Source organism: Rhineura floridana, chromosome 8, assembly GCF_030035675.1.
Source record: "Rhineura floridana isolate rRhiFlo1 chromosome 8, rRhiFlo1.hap2, whole genome shotgun sequence".
Lineage (NCBI taxonomy): Eukaryota > Metazoa > Chordata > Lepidosauria > Squamata > Rhineuridae > Rhineura > Rhineura floridana.
In genome coordinates, this window is record NC_084487.1 from 111,487,573 (window position 1) to 111,509,003 (window position 21,431).

At 38.9% G+C, this 21,431-nt stretch overlaps 1 protein-coding gene across 3 annotated transcripts in view; it reads left to right on the forward strand.

Annotated features, from left to right (window-relative positions):
- Positions 1-21,431, forward strand: part of RELN (reelin) — a 504,997-nt gene that overhangs the window by 200,913 nt on the left and 282,653 nt on the right. For all 3 annotated transcript variants that reach the window (XM_061640446.1, XM_061640447.1, XM_061640448.1), the window contains exons 4-6: positions 7,428-7,498; positions 15,188-15,220; positions 17,532-17,610. In XM_061640446.1, the coding sequence (XP_061496430.1) occupies positions 7,428-7,498; positions 15,188-15,220; positions 17,532-17,610 (183 nt within the window). The remainder of the gene's footprint in view (positions 1-7,427; positions 7,499-15,187; positions 15,221-17,531; positions 17,611-21,431) is intronic.

Here is a 21,431-nt window from a genome sequence, read left to right on the forward strand (position 1 = left end):
AAACTGACAGATCATTCCAACCTTACAGAACACTGACCAAGCCTGTTGGACCTTGCTGTAGTCTCCAGTTTTGTGAATGAGAATGTGCCCTGAACACATTCAACTTTTCCCTGCTTCTGCACATTGCAGGGAGAAATTAGGACTGTGTAAACAATGAAAAGTGGATTATAAATTAAATAAGTAAGGAAATAAATAAATAAAATATTAGTAATGAGGCACTTGGCTTTCAGGCACCTTATCTGCAATTGCTGGTCTCATCAAGGAATTCATCCTTAGTTTCCAGAGAGTTCCAGCATTCCCACGACCACAAATTGAAAACCACTGACCTATGATATCTGGATTTGAGCAAGAAATCTTTAGCTTTCTTTAGAAACAACATGTTCAAAAGCAACAAGTCAATGTCCCCCTGGAGCATCAATTGCAGTCTGACTTGATTACCAGGCCAAAAGGTATTTACCCCCAAGGCATCAGTCTAATTCAGCCTTTCCCAACCAGTGTGCCTCCAGATGTTGTTGGACTACAACCCCCATCTTCCTGACCATTGGCAATGCTAGCTGAGGCTGATAGGAGTTGTGGTCCAATAACATCTGGAGGCACACTGGTTGGGAAAGGCTGGTCTAATTCTTATTAGCTGTGAATGACCTAGTCAGCTAGAGGTGACACTGAAATTAATAGGAATGTGCTACTTTCACTGTTAGACTTTTCATGCTGAATTATCCAGTTTCATTCTCTCTACATTAGCTATAAAGGAGGCCATCTCAGAGAGATTAATAATGATTTTAAAATTATACTGTTTCAAAGCCTAATTTGGGGGTTGGGGTGAAGAAGGGCAAACGGGACCTGTTTATATGTGTGTTTTTTAAAAAGCTATAGTTAGCGCCACTTATCTTAGTCATTTTATTCAAAATCTTATTGAGTGTCCTTAAATCCTGAAACTTTGGTTTATTTAGTTTTAGAAATCTTGAGTTTCCCATTTTAAAAATAATTGAAACATGGCATAACTCCTAAATCCAGAAGGAACAAAGGAACAAAATATATGCATTTAGCCCTTACATAGTTTTTTAAATAATGCTCTGATTTTCAGAACTCTATTAAAATTGTTACCACTAAAAATTACTTGGATGGTATCTAATGATATTCCTACTGAGAGTAGACCCATTGAAATCAATGGATATGGCTAACTTAGGTTCACTAATTTCAATAGGTTTACTGTGAGTAGAACTTAGTTAGATACAACCGTTTTGTTTGATCCACAAAACTTGTTTGTGTTTTTGGCCAAATAATGACTAAGGCAGCATGCTAGCCAAATTCCCACATGGGTAATCTTATTTTGCTTTTCTCTCTGCTGTTTCTGATGGAAGTAGTGTAATTTGGTTTTTTATGGGAAATTAATGAAGAGCCATAGGAGAAAAGCATACAAACATTTTTAAATCCCACCAAAGATAGGTAAAATATGTGTGCATAAAGTTTATTTACCCCTTTTATTAATGGCATTATAAGCATTCTTGGTGTTTTAGCTCCCACACATACTTGGGCAGCTTTCCATGTTCTCAGCTGTGAAAAGTCATGGATAATTTTATATAAATTGGAAAATCCATTACAACTCTGACAAACATGCATCCTTAGCTGTAGTATTAATCTTTAGATCCCACTCCAGCTGGTTGAGTTTGGTTTACAATGTGATAGCTCTTTGTTCTTCAACTGAACCAACATTTGTATATCCCTTCAACATGCTGGCCTTGGGATTATTTATGGTAATTTTAGACCAGAATTTACCCTGTTTTGCTTTGTTGTTGGGGTACACATACATAAATAAGTCAAGTATAACTGTTTGCAAAACTGCCTGAAGCCATCTTTGATTATTCCTCCTTAATCCTTTATAAGTACAAATTATTGTCGGTGATGTTGAAGCAATGACCCTTGGGGAAAAAATTCAGTTACCCTTCATGCTATTTGGTATAGCTAAGGAAATGGAGGAGACAGATAACTTTGAGCCACCCGCCCTGGCACACCTAGGAGACAAAAGAGCCATTGGCAGAGTTTAGAACAACCTTGGGGCTGCTCCAGGTTATATTCATTGCAACAGACCCTTAGAGACTGCTACATCACTAGTCAAAGATCAAGAAGAGTACTTTGTGCTTCAACAAATGCCTTTTCTGCTTCTACACTTCCTCCCCCATGGATCAAGGAGGAGTGACACTACTCAAGCAACCCAGGCTATAAATGAAACCCAGGGGTGTAGCAAGACAATGTTCACTGAGGCAGCAGAGACAAAAATGGAGAAGGGTTGTGGCACTGGTCACTATAAAATAAGTTTCTGGAGGAAAAGATTTCATAGGTAATGACAAAAAAATCCCAATTTATGCATTTTAGTTAGGAACTATGACTCGTTAAGTTTACAAAAAACAAATCAATTTAAATACAATATTTTTCACATGCAAAATAATTGTGTAAACTAAACAGTGACTAGTAAGTAAATGTATATTGTCCAAGTCATCCAACTATAATGATCTGAACTGTTAATAAAGTCTAATGTGCCATGAGTTCTCTGCAAACTTGCAGAGGAACTGTTCACCTGAAATTCCTTCAGATATGTAGCCAAGATCACTAAGTTTGTTTTTCTATGATGAAGCATTGAACACCTGTCTGGTGTCAACATGTGTCAAAGGTTGAGAATGAATTTTCACACACACCTGTAGATGCACCAAAGGTGAGTCCTGCAGCATACAAAGTGCATGTGTGGAAAGGCTTCCTTGTACAGGTACAATTTTTAGTAAGCTTGTGAACTGAGAGTTCATTTCTCCTACGGCAGCTGCTTCCCAGAACTACCCTGGTTTCCTTTGCCATGCCAGGAAAGTGATTAAGAGAAGTTTCACTTTAAAAATTAAATTAATACCTATAAACATCACTTTTCATAAGGAAATGCTTAACAGTACATCACATAGGAACTATATGTCTCTTAGCAAATGCTAGAATTAACTGTACAAACACACAGTCTCTGTTCTACAGAAGGGCCCTTAGACCAGCCAGCTAATACTGCTTCTGATGGCTCTGCCAGCAAATGTCACATACCCTATTTTGGTAGTACATAAGTTCACATGACAAAAGTTAAACAAGGTGAATTATTTATGATTTGCACAGTTGGGTGGAGGTGTAAAACTGTTGCAACTAAGGCTCTAGCTACATTATACCCTTCAAAACCATTTTGAAATGGAACCAGATTGAGAGGATATATTTTTCAACTTTTTTTCAACTTTTTAAACAAGCTAGGGAAGGAATGCCCTCCAGGCATAAACGCACACACAATATTTCAGCTGCCCATTGCTGGGCTAAGTTATTAAGATCTCAAGGTGAATAATAGAATAAAAATACTAGCAACCATTGGTATGTTGTATTTAAGTTTGGAACTGCAGATATAAATGTATGTGTGTGTGTGTGTGTGTGTGTTTTAGATCTAAGAGAAGTATGGAGGCTTTACATATCTGGTTTTTTTTAGATTTAAAAATGTTCTGTGTGTGTGTGTGTGTTTGGTTGGCTAGGATGATGGACTATATGGGCCTTTGCCTGATCCAGCAGGCTTTTCCTGTGATGATTATAAGATGTACTGTTTATACAAAGGATACATGTTATGGAATCACACTATTAAATATAAACAAAGATTTCTTATTGGTGAGGCAAGTGCATTCTGTGTATGCTCAAGCCATTTATTTCTGAGGCTTGCAGTTCCTAATCATCATCTCTTCTTTGGTGGTGCTTAGGTTGCATCACACTTTTGGGGTAGAATATTGCCTGCACATTTTTCTTCTCAATCAGCTAATTGGTAAGAACCTCCTTGCCTTTATGCCTTTAAAAAACAAGCACACCACAGGATCTGGAGACTTGATTTAAAAACCATTTTTTCTGTCACTTGCTCGTTATGTTGGGTAAGTTACTCTGGTATCCTTTCAATCAAAGGGGTAGCCTACTAGCCATGGCTTACAGCAGAAATGAAACAATAGTCAAGTAGCACTTTAGAGACTGTACATAGGAACAGAAATACAAACAATGAAAAATACAAGAACATATCCAAAAGTAGATTTAAAAAAGGGTACATTTTGGCTAGACAGTTTCATGAAATATGTAATAACGGGGTGGTGGTGAGGAGAGAATGAAAGTATTTGTAAAGTATTTGTAAAAACCACCAGATTCTGACCTTAATATGTTTGGCATCCACTAGATTTCCCACTTATATATATGTATTTACAGTAATGTATTTTACCCTGCCTTTCTTAATAGCCTCTGGGCTAGCCTTTCTCAACTAGTGGGCCACCAGATGTTGTTGGACCACAACTCCCATCAGCCTCAGCCAGCATTGCCAATGGTCAGGAAAGATGGGAATTGTAGTCCAACAACATCTGGTGGCCCACTAGTTGGGAAACGCTGCTCTAGGCCATCATATCACAGATTAGTTAAGCAGTATATTCAACTGACTAGATAAAAGACAGCCTCTTTTACCCCTTTGCCTTGAACAGCCACTTGATTTGCAGATATCAGCAAGTGAAGCAGTTCACAGCATGGGCATTTCACCTGCTAATTGCTTTAGCTCAAACCACAGTTTTGTCTGCAGCTACAGGGATCACTTCAAAAGTTACCTGCATTAGTAAAATGCAGTGTGAGATATCAGACAGATAAAATGATATCTTTTGTTGTAGCAACCCCATTTCATTTAATGGTTTCCAAAATTTTGAATTACATGGAACTTCTCAAAGAATTCCCAATTCATTCCCAACTCAAAAGTTTTTCAGAAATTGATTACAAATGGAAATGCCGCTAGTTATTCCAGGTCGATAGCATCTTCTGCTGCTTGTCCTCCAGGTATTTTATCAAGACAGAAAACATCTGATAGGAGTAGGAAGAAAAGTGACAGTTCACTCCTACAAGATGTACTGATGGCCACCAATTCTGATGGCTTTAAAAGAGTATTAGAAATTCATGGAGGATGAGGCTATCAGTGGCTACTAGTCACAGTGACTACCTTCTACCTCCAGTGTTGGAGGCAGCATGCCTCTATATGCTACTTGCTGGGAATCACAAGTGGAGAGACTGCTGTTGCCCCCAGGTCCTGGCTGGTCACTGGGAGAAGAGGATGCTGGACTAGATGGGTGTTTGTTCTGATCCAGTAGGACTCATCTTATGTTCTTATGGAAGACAAAATAGCCCTTAAGCTCATGATGTATTAACAGATTGCCTAGCTTAAATTATGCAATTTATGAACAACGGCATTTCTCCTGCAGGAATAAACAGTTTTTACAGTGGAATCCTATGCATGTCTGTCTGAAGTAAGTCTCATGGAGTTTAATGGACTTACTCCCAGGTAATGTGTATAGGGTTGCATTGTTGGTTATATATCAAAGATTTTGTCTGAGGAAATTTTGAAGTCACAAAGAACTAAATAAATACGTAAAAAAAAGGTACTGTGCCTCACTTAAGCCAAATAATTTCCCTTTCTTTTTACAGAAGCACCTAAAGTTATCCTTTGATTCAATGAAAGTTAAATAAAATACAAAATATATACTTCTTTGTGCCACACTTATGTTAACAGGTGGCTGAGGAATTTCCTGGCAATGTGACTCTGTTGATTCTCCTTGATCTCTCAGTGGCTTTCTATACCATTGACCATGGTATCCTGCTGGGAAGACTGGCTGAGTTGGGAGTGGGAGGGACTGCATGGTGGTGGTTCCACTCCTACTTGGCAGGTAGGCTCCAGAAGGTGGTGCTTGGGGAACATTGCTCAGCCCTGTGGATTCTCCAGTATGGGGTTCTGCAGGGGTCAGTTCTGTCCTCCATGCTGTTCAACAGCTACATGAAACCGTTGGGTGTGGTCATCTGGAGTTTTGGAGTGTGTTGCGATCAGTATGCTAATGACACACAGCTCTATTTCTCCTTTTCATCTTCTTCAGGTGAGGCTGTCAATGTGCTGAACCAAGCTGCGACAATGGACTGGATGAGGGCTAATAAACTGAGGCTCAATCCAGACAAGACTGAGATGCTGTTAGTGGGTGGTCCTTCTGACCAGATGGTGGATGTCCAACCTGTCCTGGATGGGGTTGCACTCCCCCTGAAAGAGCAGGTTCGTAGCTTGGGGGTTCTCCTAGAACCATCTCTGTCACTTGAGGCTCAGGTTGCCTCGGTGGCATGGAGTGCCTTCTACCAACTTTGGTTGGTGGCCCAGCTACGCCTCTCTCTGGACAGGGATAGCCTGGCTTCAGTTGTTCATGCTCTGGTAACCTCCAAGTTAGATTACTGCAATGCACTCTATGTGGGGCTGCCTTTGCAGACGGTTTGGAAACTGCCGCTTGTGCAAAATGCAGTAGCCAGATTGGTAACAGGGACCAGAAGGCTCAAACATATAAAACCGATTCTTGCCTGTTTGCATTGGCTGCCTGTATGTTTCTGAGCTCGATTCAAGGTGCTGGTTTTAACCTATAAAGCCTTACACAGCTTGGGACCACAATACCTGTTGGAACACCTCACCCGATACGAACCCACCCATACACTATGCTCAACATCCAAGGCCCTCCTCCGGGTGCCTACTCAGAGTCTGGCAACAAGGGAGAGGGCCTTCTCAGTGGTGCCCCCCAAATTATGAAATGATTTCTCTGATGAGGCGTGCCTGGTACCAACACTGTTATCTTTTCGGCACCAGATCAAGATTTTGCTCTTCTCCCAGGCATTTTAGCATGTGTTTTAATTGGCTTTTAAATATGTGTTTTTAAATTTGTATATTTGTTTTTATGTTTTAATTGTTGTAAACCGCCCAGAGAGCTTTGGCTATGGGGCGGTATACAAATGTAATAAATAATAATAATACATAATAATAATATATTTTTGGACTAGAATTCACAATAGCTTGTCCTTTCATTACTACTGGGATTTGTCAAGCATATGTTCTCCATTTTAGACAATCTACTTAACGTATGTACTCATTTACCACCATGGGAGGACTCTTCTAAACACATAATTCTAATAATAATTCTCCCCGGTTATACCTAAACTGAAAGCAGTGGGCAATATAAAGCCAACTGTGAGCTGTAATCAGTGGATGCTGCTGGAGCTTTGTGGATGTGAAAACTTGTTTTCTACTTAATCCTCAGTAAAGCAAAGTTTGTCTGAAACCAGCGGTACAAGTTACCAGCCAGACTAGGTGTTATTTCTGGCAGAAGATGTCCAGTTGCTGTCCAGCCCTTGATGGAAGCCAGGAAGGGTAGTAACATGAGACAGGTCATTTTCAGTGGTGATGCCCCATTTATAGAAGTCCCTCCTGGGGATATTCAGATTTTCCCCATAGCTGATAAGGTGAGGGTTGGGCTGCACATTTTCTGTAATCTAATTTAACTAATGTGTACTGTAACTGAACTTTATACTGTATTGTCTCTTTATATTTCCAGGGCAACAGCTACTCACAGGGGCCAAGTTATATTCAAGGATGCCTTAGCCCAACAATTGTGTGAACAGGGAGGTAAGAGTTATTTTCATTTAAGATATTGTTCTTCAATATTCATCTGTATTTATAGATATTACTAGTAACTGAGGAACTGCATAGCTGATTACTAGACATAAAAAGATAGGATATTGTTAAGACTGGCATTGTTTTGTTCTTCGTTGAAGGATCTCATGATGTGCAACTTTATAGGTTCATTCTAAAAATACACCAAAACAGTTAAACTACAAAGCCCGTCCATTTCAGGCAGCAATCCTACATACATTGACCCAGGAGAAAGTCCCATGAACTCATTGGGACTTTCTTTTGAGTATGAGTGTATAGGCCATGGCGGCTAGTGCCCACTGGATCTGGTGGGGCTACTAAGAGGTAAGGGGGGTCAAGGGGCATGAACAGTGAGGTCAAGGGGCATGGCCAGTTTGTTTTGTTTTTCTCCCCATCCTTCTCCCTTGCAAAAATATTATGGTGTGGATTATTATGGCAAAATAGCATTGCTGTTTTACAAATAGTTGGCACCTAATTAAACTGAGAAAATGTCTTACTTTAGTTCAGCAGGGGTGCCAGCTGTTGCAGTTGCTTCTCTGCTAGGAGAAAAGTTGTATGGCACCCACATGTTCTGGTTCTCTCCCTATCCTCCTCCTTTGCAAAGATATAGAAAGATTCAACGTTGAAGTTTTATTAATATATAGCACCTAAATGTCTTACCTTGGTTCAGAAGTGGGCTCGGCAGTCACAATTTCTAATGTGGGTCCATGCCACAATAACTGTACATTACCCACTAAGCCCCACTGAATTCCATGAGGATTGCTCACTGATAAGTAGTTGCAGGATTGCAGCCTGAATTTGTTAGTCTTAAATGTGCCGTATAACTGTTAACAAAGGACCCCATACATTTCCAGACCTTTGTAAAAATATTATAACCCTCCCACAGCTTATTCTGCATCTTTTTTCCAGGATATGAAATAAGGTGGAGAGAGGTTAAGTGGACTATGACCTGGGAGACCAGAGTTAAAATCTGCCATGACCTTAGTCCAATTGCTGTGTCTCAGCCTAACCTACCTCACAGCGTTGTTGTGAGGATAACATGGAGGAAAGGAGACCCATGAATACCACCTTGAGCTCCTTGGAAGAAAAGTGGAATATATATAAACGTAATACTGTTAAATAAGGAATAATCAAAATAAAAAGTCTCTCTCCAGCCTGGCTGCCCCTGATTTTGAATTGGGGAAGGGAGGCAGGTTTGGAATCATGAAATAAGCTCAGCCTAAAAATCAAAGAAAAAAGAACAGGATACAACCAGGATATTCGGGTCTACAAACATTGGACTTTACATGTACGTCCTTGGCAAATCCAGTGTGAGGTGGTCTGCTGGGATAGGGTTGCCTGGGTGGGTGTACAGACAGGGTACAATCCATGCTCCCGTACTACATATAGATTACTGAGTTCTCATCTGAACCATTCTACTTTTACCTTTGCAAAGTGTTTTATAGTCTTGTTATCCTCACAACAACCTTGTAAAGTAGAGCCTAGTGCAATTTGAGCAAAACAACAAAAAGAACAGTAGTAGAACCTTGAAGACTAACAAATCTATTACGTAATTAACTACCTTGGGCTAGCATCTGCTCCATCAGATGCATCATTCTTGGTAATCCATGAAAGCTTATGAAATAATACATTTGCTAGCTTTTAAAGGTCTTAATACATATATCACTTATATTGGGGGTATAGTTCAGTAATATTTAGCTAAATATTACAAAAACATATGGATAGAAACACTGACAGAGGGTAGTGTTGCCGAGAATAATTATATCTGTTGCTCTTTAATTGGCTTTGATTCGTGCTATTTTGATTTAAATTTGGGCACTGAGCAAACCAACCATGCCTCCCTTGGTGGGTTTTTTGCCTTTTTAAAGTTGGAAAATGGAAGAGGTGAAGAAAGGTAATCAGTGACTCAAAGTGTAAAGATATGCATGTTTTGGGTTCCTGAGCCCCATGCATAGAGGATTCCTATTCTTACTATGAAAGAAAATGCTGTGCTTGCTCTGTGGGATATGGGAAACACTCTGTGAGCACAGGGAGTGTTTCTTTTCATAGGGGGGGTGCGCGCCCCTGCAGACAACCATTTCAAGTCACTTGTTGACTGCTTCATAGGGCCTAGCAAAACAGTTTGGAATCTGAGTTATGAATTCATACTACCAAAGTAGCTGCCCCGATTGTTGTCTCACCCCAGTGCAGGAGTAAATTGCCAACTCCTTATTCTGTTCTGTTCGGTTCTATTCTGTCATTATCTTCTTGATAAGTTTTAAGTGCTGATAAGCATAGCATTGTGAATACAAATACAGTACATACAACAAAAATGTGTAAATAAATGCAGTTTGTTTCAAAATTCCATATGGGATTTACATAATTCTTTTATATTACTTTAAGCTATCTTAAGACCCATTGATTCCAGCAGTTACATATGACTACTTCCAAGTCACATATGCTTAGGATGGCAGCCTTTGTATTTGGAGCTGTAACAATGGACACTTGTTTCAGAATTCACAGGAGAATTCCCATTAAACAAAATGTGACCTTAGGGTCCTCCTCCAAGTCACACAATTCTCCTTTGAGGCTTGAGAGCTGAAGACTCAATCTGGACTCCAGGGAAGTGAGCCTCACCCAGGGAAAGACTCGGCAAGGCAGCATCAGATCTGTCTCCAACCCAATCAGCTACTGCAGCAGGAGGAGGAAGTGTACAGAGCTTCAAAAGATTGCTAGGGAGAGGAGAAAGAAGGGGAATGCCTTGATTCCTTCAGTTCCTTTGGGCTCAGATCTGGGATGGCAGACTCTGGAGAAGGGATGGGGGAGAAATATGATTCAATTTGCATTTAAAGCTGAACGTATCAGATTCACACTTTCTGAAATAAAACAGCCATCCTTCAAAATTCACGCTTATCTGAATTTTGCAATACACTTCTCCAAACAACCTGTGTTTACAAAAAGGCATATAATGGGGGAAAGTGTGCACAAAATGAATATATTGGTGAAAATAACATACAAAAATGCATTATATTAGGATAAATATAAATATATTATATTAGGATAAATTGTTTGCAAAAATGTGTACATTAGTCAAAACTGCATGTAAAATGTATTTATTAGGAGAAATCTGCATTAAAATGCTGAAGAATTTTCATGAGGATTACTGCAGAAATGTGGATACCTGAATTTAAGGTTAGAAAAATGACAAACTAAGAGAACCAAAATTAACAGATCTTTCCATTCCTACGCTGGAGGGAGATGAGGAAGAATGGGAGGGGAAGACTGGAACAGCAGACCAGAGACTGGCTGAAGACAGTCCTCCCCTCCCTCCAAACCTGACAGCTTTCAATGGTGACATAGCAGCTCCCTCCCCTCTTGTGTGGGAGAGAGTACTGTTGGGGTCTGGGAAGAGCTCTGAGCTGCAGCCTGGGGTGCTTGAACAGGAATCTGAGGGGGAGATGGACCCGGGGTTGTCTCCCAGGACAGAGTGACATCTTCAAAGTAAGGAAGAGACATGCCGCCTAGACGTAGCACCTGCCTGTAGGGGAGACATTCCTGCAGGTCTAGTTAGTCTCGCAAGTAGTGGCATTTCCCACCTCAGCTGTAAAGATTGGTGGGTGGGCAGGAGAACTTGTTGGAACAACTCCTCTGCTCCCGTGAGGTCTCGAACTTCTTGTCACTGATCCTGGACTTGTAAACTTTGGTTCTTGACTGAGCTCATCCCCTCCTAGCCTTTGCCTTGTAAGAGGTCTGGAACTGGATTAGCTCTTTTTTTGCTGCTGAGTCTGCTTTAATAAAGATCACTCTCTGATTTTCAAGTAAGAGCATCAGCTTTCATGTTTTGGGCAGGAGAAGAGTTAGAACAGGGAAAACAAATGACAGGAGATGGAAGTGGGCTGTTGGAGGAGCAGGTGGCTGTAGTTGTCTATTCTTCCTCTAAGGAGCCAGCTGCTGTCACCTCAACTTTTCCGTCAGGAGATTGTAATTGGTCTCTGCTGGCTACCTCTGCCTGAACAAGCTATTGAGGACTGCTTTTCAAATTAGTCATCATGCATCCTGATGAGGTAGTCTAGCCTAACCTGACAGATGTGCCTGAATATCATGGGGAGAAACAAAGCCAAGACTCCAAAAAAAGGAGTAAAACTAAAGGCCTGTCTGTTCCAGCACTCTGTTCTCACAGTGGCCAACCAGTTGCCTATTGGAAATCCACAAGCAGAGCTGTAAGAAAGGCTGGTTTCCTTACTTGCATCTTAGTCACTTCCTTGAGGAGTCTATGTCCCTGGGAAATCATGCCATTCCAGACCTCACCCCTGTTTCCCTGGCTACGTAGGCCAATATATATTCCTCAAATACAACCATAAGGCACAATCCAGGTAAAGTCAAAAACTTTTAATCCCCATTTATTTTAAAAGGAGTTAAGCACCTGATCTCTCACACATAGGCTGCTTGGAGAGCTCTTTTGATCAAGTAGTTTATAAATCTTCTAAATAAATAAATGGGATTTAAAAATCCATAACTTTGGCTGAATCTTTTTGGGTTGGTAAGATTCTCAAGTTGAAAATACTTTGAAAAGTGCTATGCTCAGTTTTATATGATGCTTTAAGTGTCTGACATTTTTGGACCTAAATTACAATATGTGAAGGTCAAAACTGCACTTTAGTGCAATAAAATATAAATTGTAATAAAAAATTATTCCGGGGGATATGAAAGTATGTTCATCACTTGTTTAATGGTAACTTCATAGTTCTTTTATAATTTCTCAGATGAAGGATTAGAATTTAAAATTAGCTGAAAGGTACTTGAGGCAAAGAATCCCTAAGCTTTTTCAGACATTTTAGAAATTTGGGAAATGAAATGCCCTTATTATTAATTTTTATGGGCAAGAAGTTAAGAACTGTCTTTTGTTAGGCATTTAATACTTGCTTAACCTTACATATAATTTATTTCAAAACCAAAAGGTAACTGTAACTCATGCATGTTGAATTATTTCCCCACTACTTGTGAAATACATTTCTTGCTGCTATAAATCCTAATAAAAATGTCTGCAAAAATATTGCCAAAGAACTAAAAACAGTCCAGGGCAATCAGTACATTTCTGTATAGAATGCTGGCAGACAGAGGACTTGCTGTGCCTAACCTCACATATTATTACTAGAACGCCTGAGTAAAGGTTTTGGGGCTGGTTCATAAATGCAACTGAGTGTATTTATTAATTAAAATATTTATAAACTTCCTGTCAGGGCAATAGCCCTCTCAAGGTAATGCACAAAGTGATGATAAAATAAGCGTAACAATATGTAAATCACCAAGTTATAATCCACATTACATGAACAGTAAAGCTTCATCAAGACACAACAATTAATAAAAAGAGGATTGAAATAAAAACACTATAAGAGTTATTTAATCACCAGCAGTGGGGCCATATGTAATTCTTTGGGGAGGACATTCCAAAAATACAGGCCCTATCACTAGTACCCATCAACCTAGCAGTCCTTATTGATGGGCCAGAGAAGAATGTATGAATTGACCTCACTACAAAGAATTTCATCTGTGATGATGGGAGCTGATTTTAAAATTCTATCTGGGCTGTTATGGTCTATTGGGGATCCAAGGTCAAACTTCTTCTCAGCCATAATACCTCTTAGCCAACGAGTGAAGTCAGAGGTGTGATTGACAAGGGATTTGTTGAACACCAGGCAATAGCTAGACACCCTTCCAGGAGCTGACACCTGAAAAGAGCTGCCTTTTCCTGCTTGTCTCTACATATTGGTAAATAGTGTGTGCACATCACAGTTGAGTAAGCATATAGGTTTCAGCAACAGCACCTGTGCCTGTCCACCTACTTTTCTGTCTGTGTGCACATCCAACATAAGAACAGAAGATCAAAGAAGCACACAGAGCACAGCAGGATCTTGGTAGGCATGCATAGTAAACAATTTCAGTGAAGATAATAATAAAAGTGTACATGCAGGGGGGTTAGCTATTGGCAACAAATAGCATATTGTACATTTTAGGTATCAAATAATTTTTGAACAGAAAAAATATACATGCAGCTATAATACCATTACAATGTGTTAGTTTTCTAAATGTAAGCAATCATACTGGTTTAAATTTTCTTGGGCTTCTGAACCAGTCAGTTTGTCTAAATAATAGTCTGTTTTGAAAACCTTCTCAATATGAGACTTTATTCCTATACTCACTTTTCTAAGCTGCAATGCTAATCCAACATACGTGGGAGTTAACCACATTGAATTCAGTAGGCCTTACTTTTGAGTCAACATGGTTAGAATTGTGCTGTAAGTCAGTAGGACTTTTCAGTAGATATAGTATCGTGTTGTTAATCTTTCTCTCCTCCCCCCTCCATCCAGTCCTATTTTTAAGCAATTAGGCAATGTTTACTTACGTATCACAGCTGTTATTTGGCAGGAAACTAATACAGATTTATTTATTTTTTTAAAGTTCTTCAATGACCAACTGGTCATGAAATGAAATGACCTTTGGCCAATCAGTCTTCCAAAGCTATTCCAAGATAAAATGGATGTGAAGAAAAAAAATGTAACCCCTTGTGCTCCTTGGAGGAAAGATGAGATATAAATGTAAAAAACATGTAATAAATAAATAAATCATCACATGACATTGCAGTCAGTAAGCAATGAGCATATATGCATGAACCAGTGGCATCCTGGTAGGAGCAAAGTAAATATTGGAAGAAACCTAAGCAACCAATTAATAATGCTGTTTCAGTTCAATCAAACAAACTTTATAGCAGGAACTGATATGACTACTGATATAATATGACAGAAAAGACATTCTCCTTTTTGCATGCCATATAATTCTCCACAGTGACTTCTGGAACAAGTGTGGCCCCGACAGCCCAGATAAAAATCTAGTATTTGATCATGTATAATATTCTAGAAATAGGGAGAAAAATGCAGGACAAATGTAGCCCTTTTACCTTTCCAGTACATCTCCTAGAGGAGAAAACGCAAATTTCTGTCCTTCGTTTTAAAAATATTGGGAAACAATAGATTGCAGAACTGGGAAATATGATTTTCTAAATTAGCAGTTAACGTATTTACAACTGTCCTCAGCAAATTAGTATTCTTGGACTGCCCACTTGAATATTTACAAATTAAACATTATGCAAACACAAAAAATGCAAGAGCACTGTACGTCGCCTTGGGTTCATTTTTATGAAGAAAAGCAACTAATAAATTTAATAAATAAAATAGATAAAAATAAATAGACCTTTTTCAAAGATACAGAATTAAGGACCAATTCTGTAAAGCACCAAGGATCTCAGACTAGGGACTCTAGTATCCTTACTGGTTGTACCACTGTAGTAGCTTCCCAGATTGTTCTCTCTTGCAGTTTATCACTGTGGCTAGAGTGCTACAGTAGCTACCAGATTAGCCAAGGTTTGGCAACATGTATGACCAACCTCTTCCTTTTGAGAAGCTATTTAATATTTATTGTGTTCTTTGAAAACGTTTCTTGTTCCTTTCCAGTACTTTCATCCTTCGTGCCCAAATTTTGCAAAAGCCAAAGACTACTCTGCGAAAAACAAACTGACAATGTGATGTTCGTTTAACATTGAGAAGATACAAACACATATATTTTTAAAAAACCAACACTTTAATCTTCTGCCTTATTGAAATAGAATGTTTTTCTTCTTTTTTGCAGCTCCGACAGAAGTTCCCTTGCATCCTCTTTTAGGTATGTCAGTAGAGTTACTATTGTTTGTCCAGCTGACCGTTTGTGTTTTTATATTTAAATTTTTTGCTTTGTTATGATGTAAAGCAATAATGAAACTGCAGCTTTAAAAAAAATCAGATATAAATCAGACTTGAAAAAGAAATGAATATACTTAATTCTACACTGCCCTCCCATTGCCATTTGCTTATTAGATTTCAAATTGTTGCATTCTAAATATGTATTTCAAATCTCTTATTCTCAGGTGCGTAGAGTAAACTCTGAAAAAACAGCAAGGGAGACATTACTGTATTTCTAGATTAATCCCAGATTGTGCTGCAAAATCATAACTGAATCTTTCCAGTTCATTTTGCATCCCCTAAATTCCCTCCCCTTGTGTATAAAATACAAACCTATACTCTGCTACCTTTCCTGAAAAAGATATCCAAAATGGTATCCTGGGTTTGAGCTGTACCATAACTACTAACTAGAAGGTCTTATCCTAATCTTTAACCTGAAAATGTAGTTATATACCATGTAGTTCCATTTAGTATTCTGCTATAATCATACTGTAATATTTATTGCTGGCTTTAAAACATTATTTGCAAACATAGTCTTAGGGAATATCTCATATAAATACATGCAAATCAAGCCTTTTTCTACAAGGGAGAAGAGTTTCTGTGGTATATTAGGATATAATCAAGCCTGTATTATAGAATATAGTTGTTTAGGACATACCACCACCCTTTAAAAAAATCTTATTTTTTATTAGTCTTTGAGCCAAGGTAGTTGCAAACACTTATTTATTTATTTATTTATTTATAGAAGTATCTGTATACCACACTCTCGCAAAACATCAGGGTGGTGTACAGCACTTGTGCAGGCTCCATAAGACCCTGTCAGTTTTTTCAGAAACTTCGAATGATTTAATGTAGGTTTATAGTCCTCATGGTTGCATAGGTGAACTTGAAAGGAGGAGGTTAGCATCTTCATAAAAATCAGTAAATCAGAAGGTGATTAATGAGACCCTCAAATATATATATATGTGGCATTTTGTTTTCGAATGAAAAGATGTTGCATAAGACTGTAATCCTATACCCACTTACCTGGGAGTAAGTCCAATTGGATTCGGTGGGGTTTACTCCTGAGCAGACATGTATAGGATCCCACTATAAGTCTGTATCATTAAGTGAGGGAAGATTCAGGTTCATAGAGAATTGGAATTTATTACAGCAAACTAAAAGCAGTGTAGACTACACATGGGCGATACCAGCACGTCTCATGTTATTCAAACAACATATTCTCCATGTCACCTTTGATGTGGCAAGAACATCTTGTGCTGACTGTGCCATGCCAAAAAGTGATAGGTGAACTGAGCCACATTAAAGGGTCAAGAAGCACAAGGATATCAACATTTAGACTAATTTAATAATCTGCCAAAAAAGCAAAGGATAAAAATGAAGTTGAGGATTGAAAAATTAGTTGACCAGAACTGTATTTGCTGCATAAAGCAAAAGACATGAACTGGATTTGCTGCATAAAGCAAATATCCAACAAATGTAAAGCAGCTTATGACTGAAACCTCAAAGTTAAAACCCGAGGAAGAAAAATAAGTGGCACTAAGTGCAAACTTAGTACCTTCTTAAAGTAAACTAGTCATTTTGGGTCCCAACTCTGATCTTGCTTCTACGTATGTAAATTCTATCGACCATAGCGGGTGTAAAGTTGTGTACAGAGTCCATGAATATTAGAAATATAAAGCAAGCATTAGGCCATCTGATTAATTCCTTCATCAGCAGTTCAAAACATGAGAGAGTAGAGACTGGACAATGAGAAGGTGATGAGTAGAGAACATGAGAATGAAAGCACTGCTGGCTAACTGGTCCTGATTTTTTTGTAAGTGGAGGCCTCTGAAGTCATGTGTGTATTGTGGTATATTCCACATATAACAACAATTCTGTTAGCTTTCCAGAAATGGAAAGGAGAGAACACAGGAACCTGCCTTACACCAAGTTAGACAATTAGTCTGTCTAGCTCAATATATCTACACTGTCTGGAAGCAGATCTCCAGGGTTTCAGGCAGATGGCTTTCCTCGGCCTACCTGGAGATGGCCAGGGACTGAACCTTAGACCTTTTGCATGCAAATCGTGTTCTCTACCACTGTGCAGGAAGGGCCAAAGTGCATGTAGTAAGGGGAAACAGAACAAATGTAAGAAATTAAAACAAGTGCAAGACATTTGGGATGTTACCGACTGTCCTTCAACCATGTCATCTTTTCATAAGGACCATTGAGGAAGAGGTTGGATGTGTTCACTTTCTATGTTTCATTTTCAGCTGAAATGCACAGTGAAAGCATTATCTTACGAGATGACTTTGATTCTTATCAACTGCAAGGACTGAATCCTGCTATGTGGTAGGTTTTGTTTCATTTTTACATTTGTCTTGGAGAGACATATATAGTATGATCTCCACACCCCACCCATTTTTATTATGAAAACAACTGTAATGACAGGAAGTAAGAAAGCAACATACTCCAGCCATTGATTTGATTTATTGTGTTTCTAGGCTGCTGTTGATTCAAGTGGATCCTAAAGCAGCTTTCAAACAATGAGTAACAACAGCAGTAATAAACATAATAGAGCATCATAGTTCCAATGCAAACTTCACAATAAGAATGCCCAGGTCAATAAAAGCTGACAACAAAACAGTTATAAGTAACTACAAAACAAATCAACAGGTAAAGTAGGCTAAACATTATTACAATCACTAAAACCTCACCATACACACTATCTCAGTAATCATTCACTCTACTCGGTTTATTAAAACACACAGCCCATCATACAAGAGGACTCTGATCCCTTAGAAAACAGAACTATACTATAGCAAACACATAGTATCTCGCATGCCAATCACATGGATGTGTGTTCATGGACAGCAGCCCTACTGCCACACAGGCTGCTGTCCCCAAAACGCAAACTATCACAAAGAGATTTGGATAAACTCCACACCCCTCTCTTGTGACTCCTCACTCTCACTAAAGAATACCACCATTTGCCCCCCCCAAACAGTAGCAATCCAAACAACAAACAAAGGTAGTGATAACCTTGCATAGATCTATGACCTGGATGCCCAACTTGACAACAGGCACACCCTATCATTCATTCCAATGGTTCTGCTCTAATAGATCTGCCAGGGAATGGGGTGGGCAGACTGAATCAGTTACCACTTCCCAATCCCCATGCAGTATTGCACTGATTACAGTCAATCAGTGTCTTCTTCTCATGCTCTGAATGAGTATCTTCTCTTTAAGTGTCTCATTGCTGCAACTGCTCACACTCTGATGAGAACATTTGGCTTGTATAGACCCAGAAAAATAATTCAAAACTCTCAACTGCAAAATACCTAGGGAGTGTTTCTCTTTTATATGAATATTGTAAAACAGCAATTTTACCATGCCAGGTCACATTCTGATGGCCATTTTATAGTTGGAGGGAAAAGCCACATCATATTTTAATCCCAGGGTAGCCAATGAGATGCCCTCCAGATGCTGCTGCTCAAATAATTTCTGACCATTCCCATCATCTACAACTCCCATCATCCCATTACCCCAGTTCTAAAGGGCTTTTAAACATTCTGGCAACATTCAAAACTTGAGTAACTCTATATTGTATTCTTTTTGTTATGCTTTGATCTTAAGTAGAAGTGATTAGATAATTACTGTACAATAGAGAAACTATTGGTGGCTGCTTAACCAATTTTTGCAGTTCTATAAAATGGCAATAGTTGTATTCAGTAGAAGGATTACATACTCTATACAATTTATGTGTGACTGCTGTCTGTTACATAAAGGCTTATATTCTATTATCTGGCAAATTAAAATAAGTATCTAATACAATTTAATATACTTAATAGAGACCAAGACTGAAGTTATAATTAAAGATCTCAGATAAATATAAACATATATTCTGTTTCCAGTTCTATCATATTGAACACATAGATAGATCCTGTTGTTAAAGTAGACAACAGGAATGGAAATCTAGGTAGGAATTATTAATTATAGATTTCTGCATATGTTACCCTGAATCCTGCTTGTAGAGCAGATTTGTTTTCTTAAATACAGTGTTTTAGTAGATTCATTTGTTTTGCTTAATGTAACTCTCGACAAATGTAAGGCTTCCGTACAATTCAAATTCAGCTTTTAAAATCTGCTGAACAGTTACTGTTTTATTCTGTCTCTGTTTATGACCCATATATCTTCCTTCTTGGAAAGCCCATTGGATTTGTTTTCTCATTATTGAGGCACACTGTGTGTTGTTCTCTTTTGTGTTCTTATATTGACATTTTACATAGAATGTAAACATATATTCATGTTTGGTGTGGGGAGGAATCTGCAGTTGAAACAAGTGAAAGAAGAAATAGAGGACGTCTTGCACTAGACAAGACCTCTCTTCTTTAATATTTATTGTATTTATTTTAATAATCTGTACCAAGAAACTAATGTGTGTGAGGGAGTGTGTTGTGTATAAAAATAAAAAACGACAAAACATTTCATACAAAAAAAAAACCTTGTCATGCATAGTAATATATAGGTAATCAATATAAATATATGATAAAACTTAGTAATTTAATAAAAACCAACATATTTGGAGGCTGACTATGATAACTGAAGATCATTTTTAGCCTGAGACATGAAAGAGTGAGACAGTTCTACTATATATTTTGAAATGTTCCTTCTCTCTTTGTGCTCTAATTTGGCATGATGGTTCCTGAGATCAAGGAGCAGGTTTTTGTCTATGCTCTTTGTCCATTTGAATCAAGATGGTGGACTAAACCTTTCAAAACTGCACTGATATAAACTACTGATTTCAAAACTGCTCCGAGTTTTTGGTTGCTTTTCAATCAGCACCAGGCACTTTCTCCTAGGTTTCTAAATTTGGAGTATGCTTACTGAGTGAGTATGTGTAGGGAGGAGAATGGGATTGTGACAGCATGTCCCATCTCCCACCCGCATGTGAGACATGGGCATTCTTCATGGCACTTTTCTTGAATGGACTGACTAATACTTTAAAAGATCCAAATTCCATTTTAAGAGACAGACAGCAGGTAGTCCTAGTGAAATGTATGACTGTGTCTGTCACTGTTGTGGCTTTGGCCAAGGGGCTGTGATCCAAGATCTTGGGGGAGCATGGGGTCCAGTGATACGGGATACAGAGATACCACACACATCCCCTGATACCAGTCCAGGACTTAAGGCACCCAAAGCCTCCTGAGATGGAACATTCCAAGCCAGAATCTCTTGGGGTTGCACCTCTGGGCCAGAGCCTAGAGGAGCCACTACCCTAAGCCCCAAGGGGCCTCCATCTGGCAAAGGCCACAGTTGCTGTGTGATATAGAGTTAACTGTTATGTGCTATTCTAACGGTAAGTGGTGCTGTGTCCAATCTTGGGCAGTCAGACAGGTGCCTGTTCTAGACTGTTCTAGCAATAAAGTTGTTCTTCTGTTAGGCACCCATTGTTAGATTTTCTCCCTCAGAAATAACCTGACATGGTATCAGAAGTCTAGGCCTTAGGCCTTAAACCTTCCAAGAATTGCTTGCCATGGCAGTTTTCAGCCCCAGAAAACTCCAACAGACCCTCAGAATGGCCAGTTTGCAAAGCAATATTTTCTCATTTCCACATAGCAACAAAGTTCCAAAAGGACACTGGAGAAGTCCAGGTTAGTTCTCTAATTTATGCTATGGGAAAGGAAGCTGACCATATCTTGAAATCCTTCACCTTTACCGAGGAGAATAATAAGGATGATTATGGAAGGGTACTGGCCAAATTTGATGAGCATTTTATTCCCAAATGTTATGTAGTTTATAAGAGGGATTGTTTCCCTCAGAAAGTTCAAAGCCCTGGGGAATCAATGGAATCTTTTATGAGAGGCCTGTATGAGATGGTAGAAAACTGATTTTGGAGACAAAATGGAAGAGCATATCAGAGACAGAGTAATGATAGGCATCCTGGACAAAGGACTCTTAGAGAACACTGCTATAGAAAGCAGTGGCAAAGCATTCTGAAATGGTTAAAAATCAGGGCAGAAACTACTTGAAAGCAATCTGGAGGAAGTCTCCAGTAAACAGAATCCAAACAGGAAAAATCACCCACCCACAAGAAACACAGATAGGAAACTGTCAGAAGCAGCTTGGAATAAGCCTCAGACAAATCCAGACCTTTCACAGTTTAGATGTAC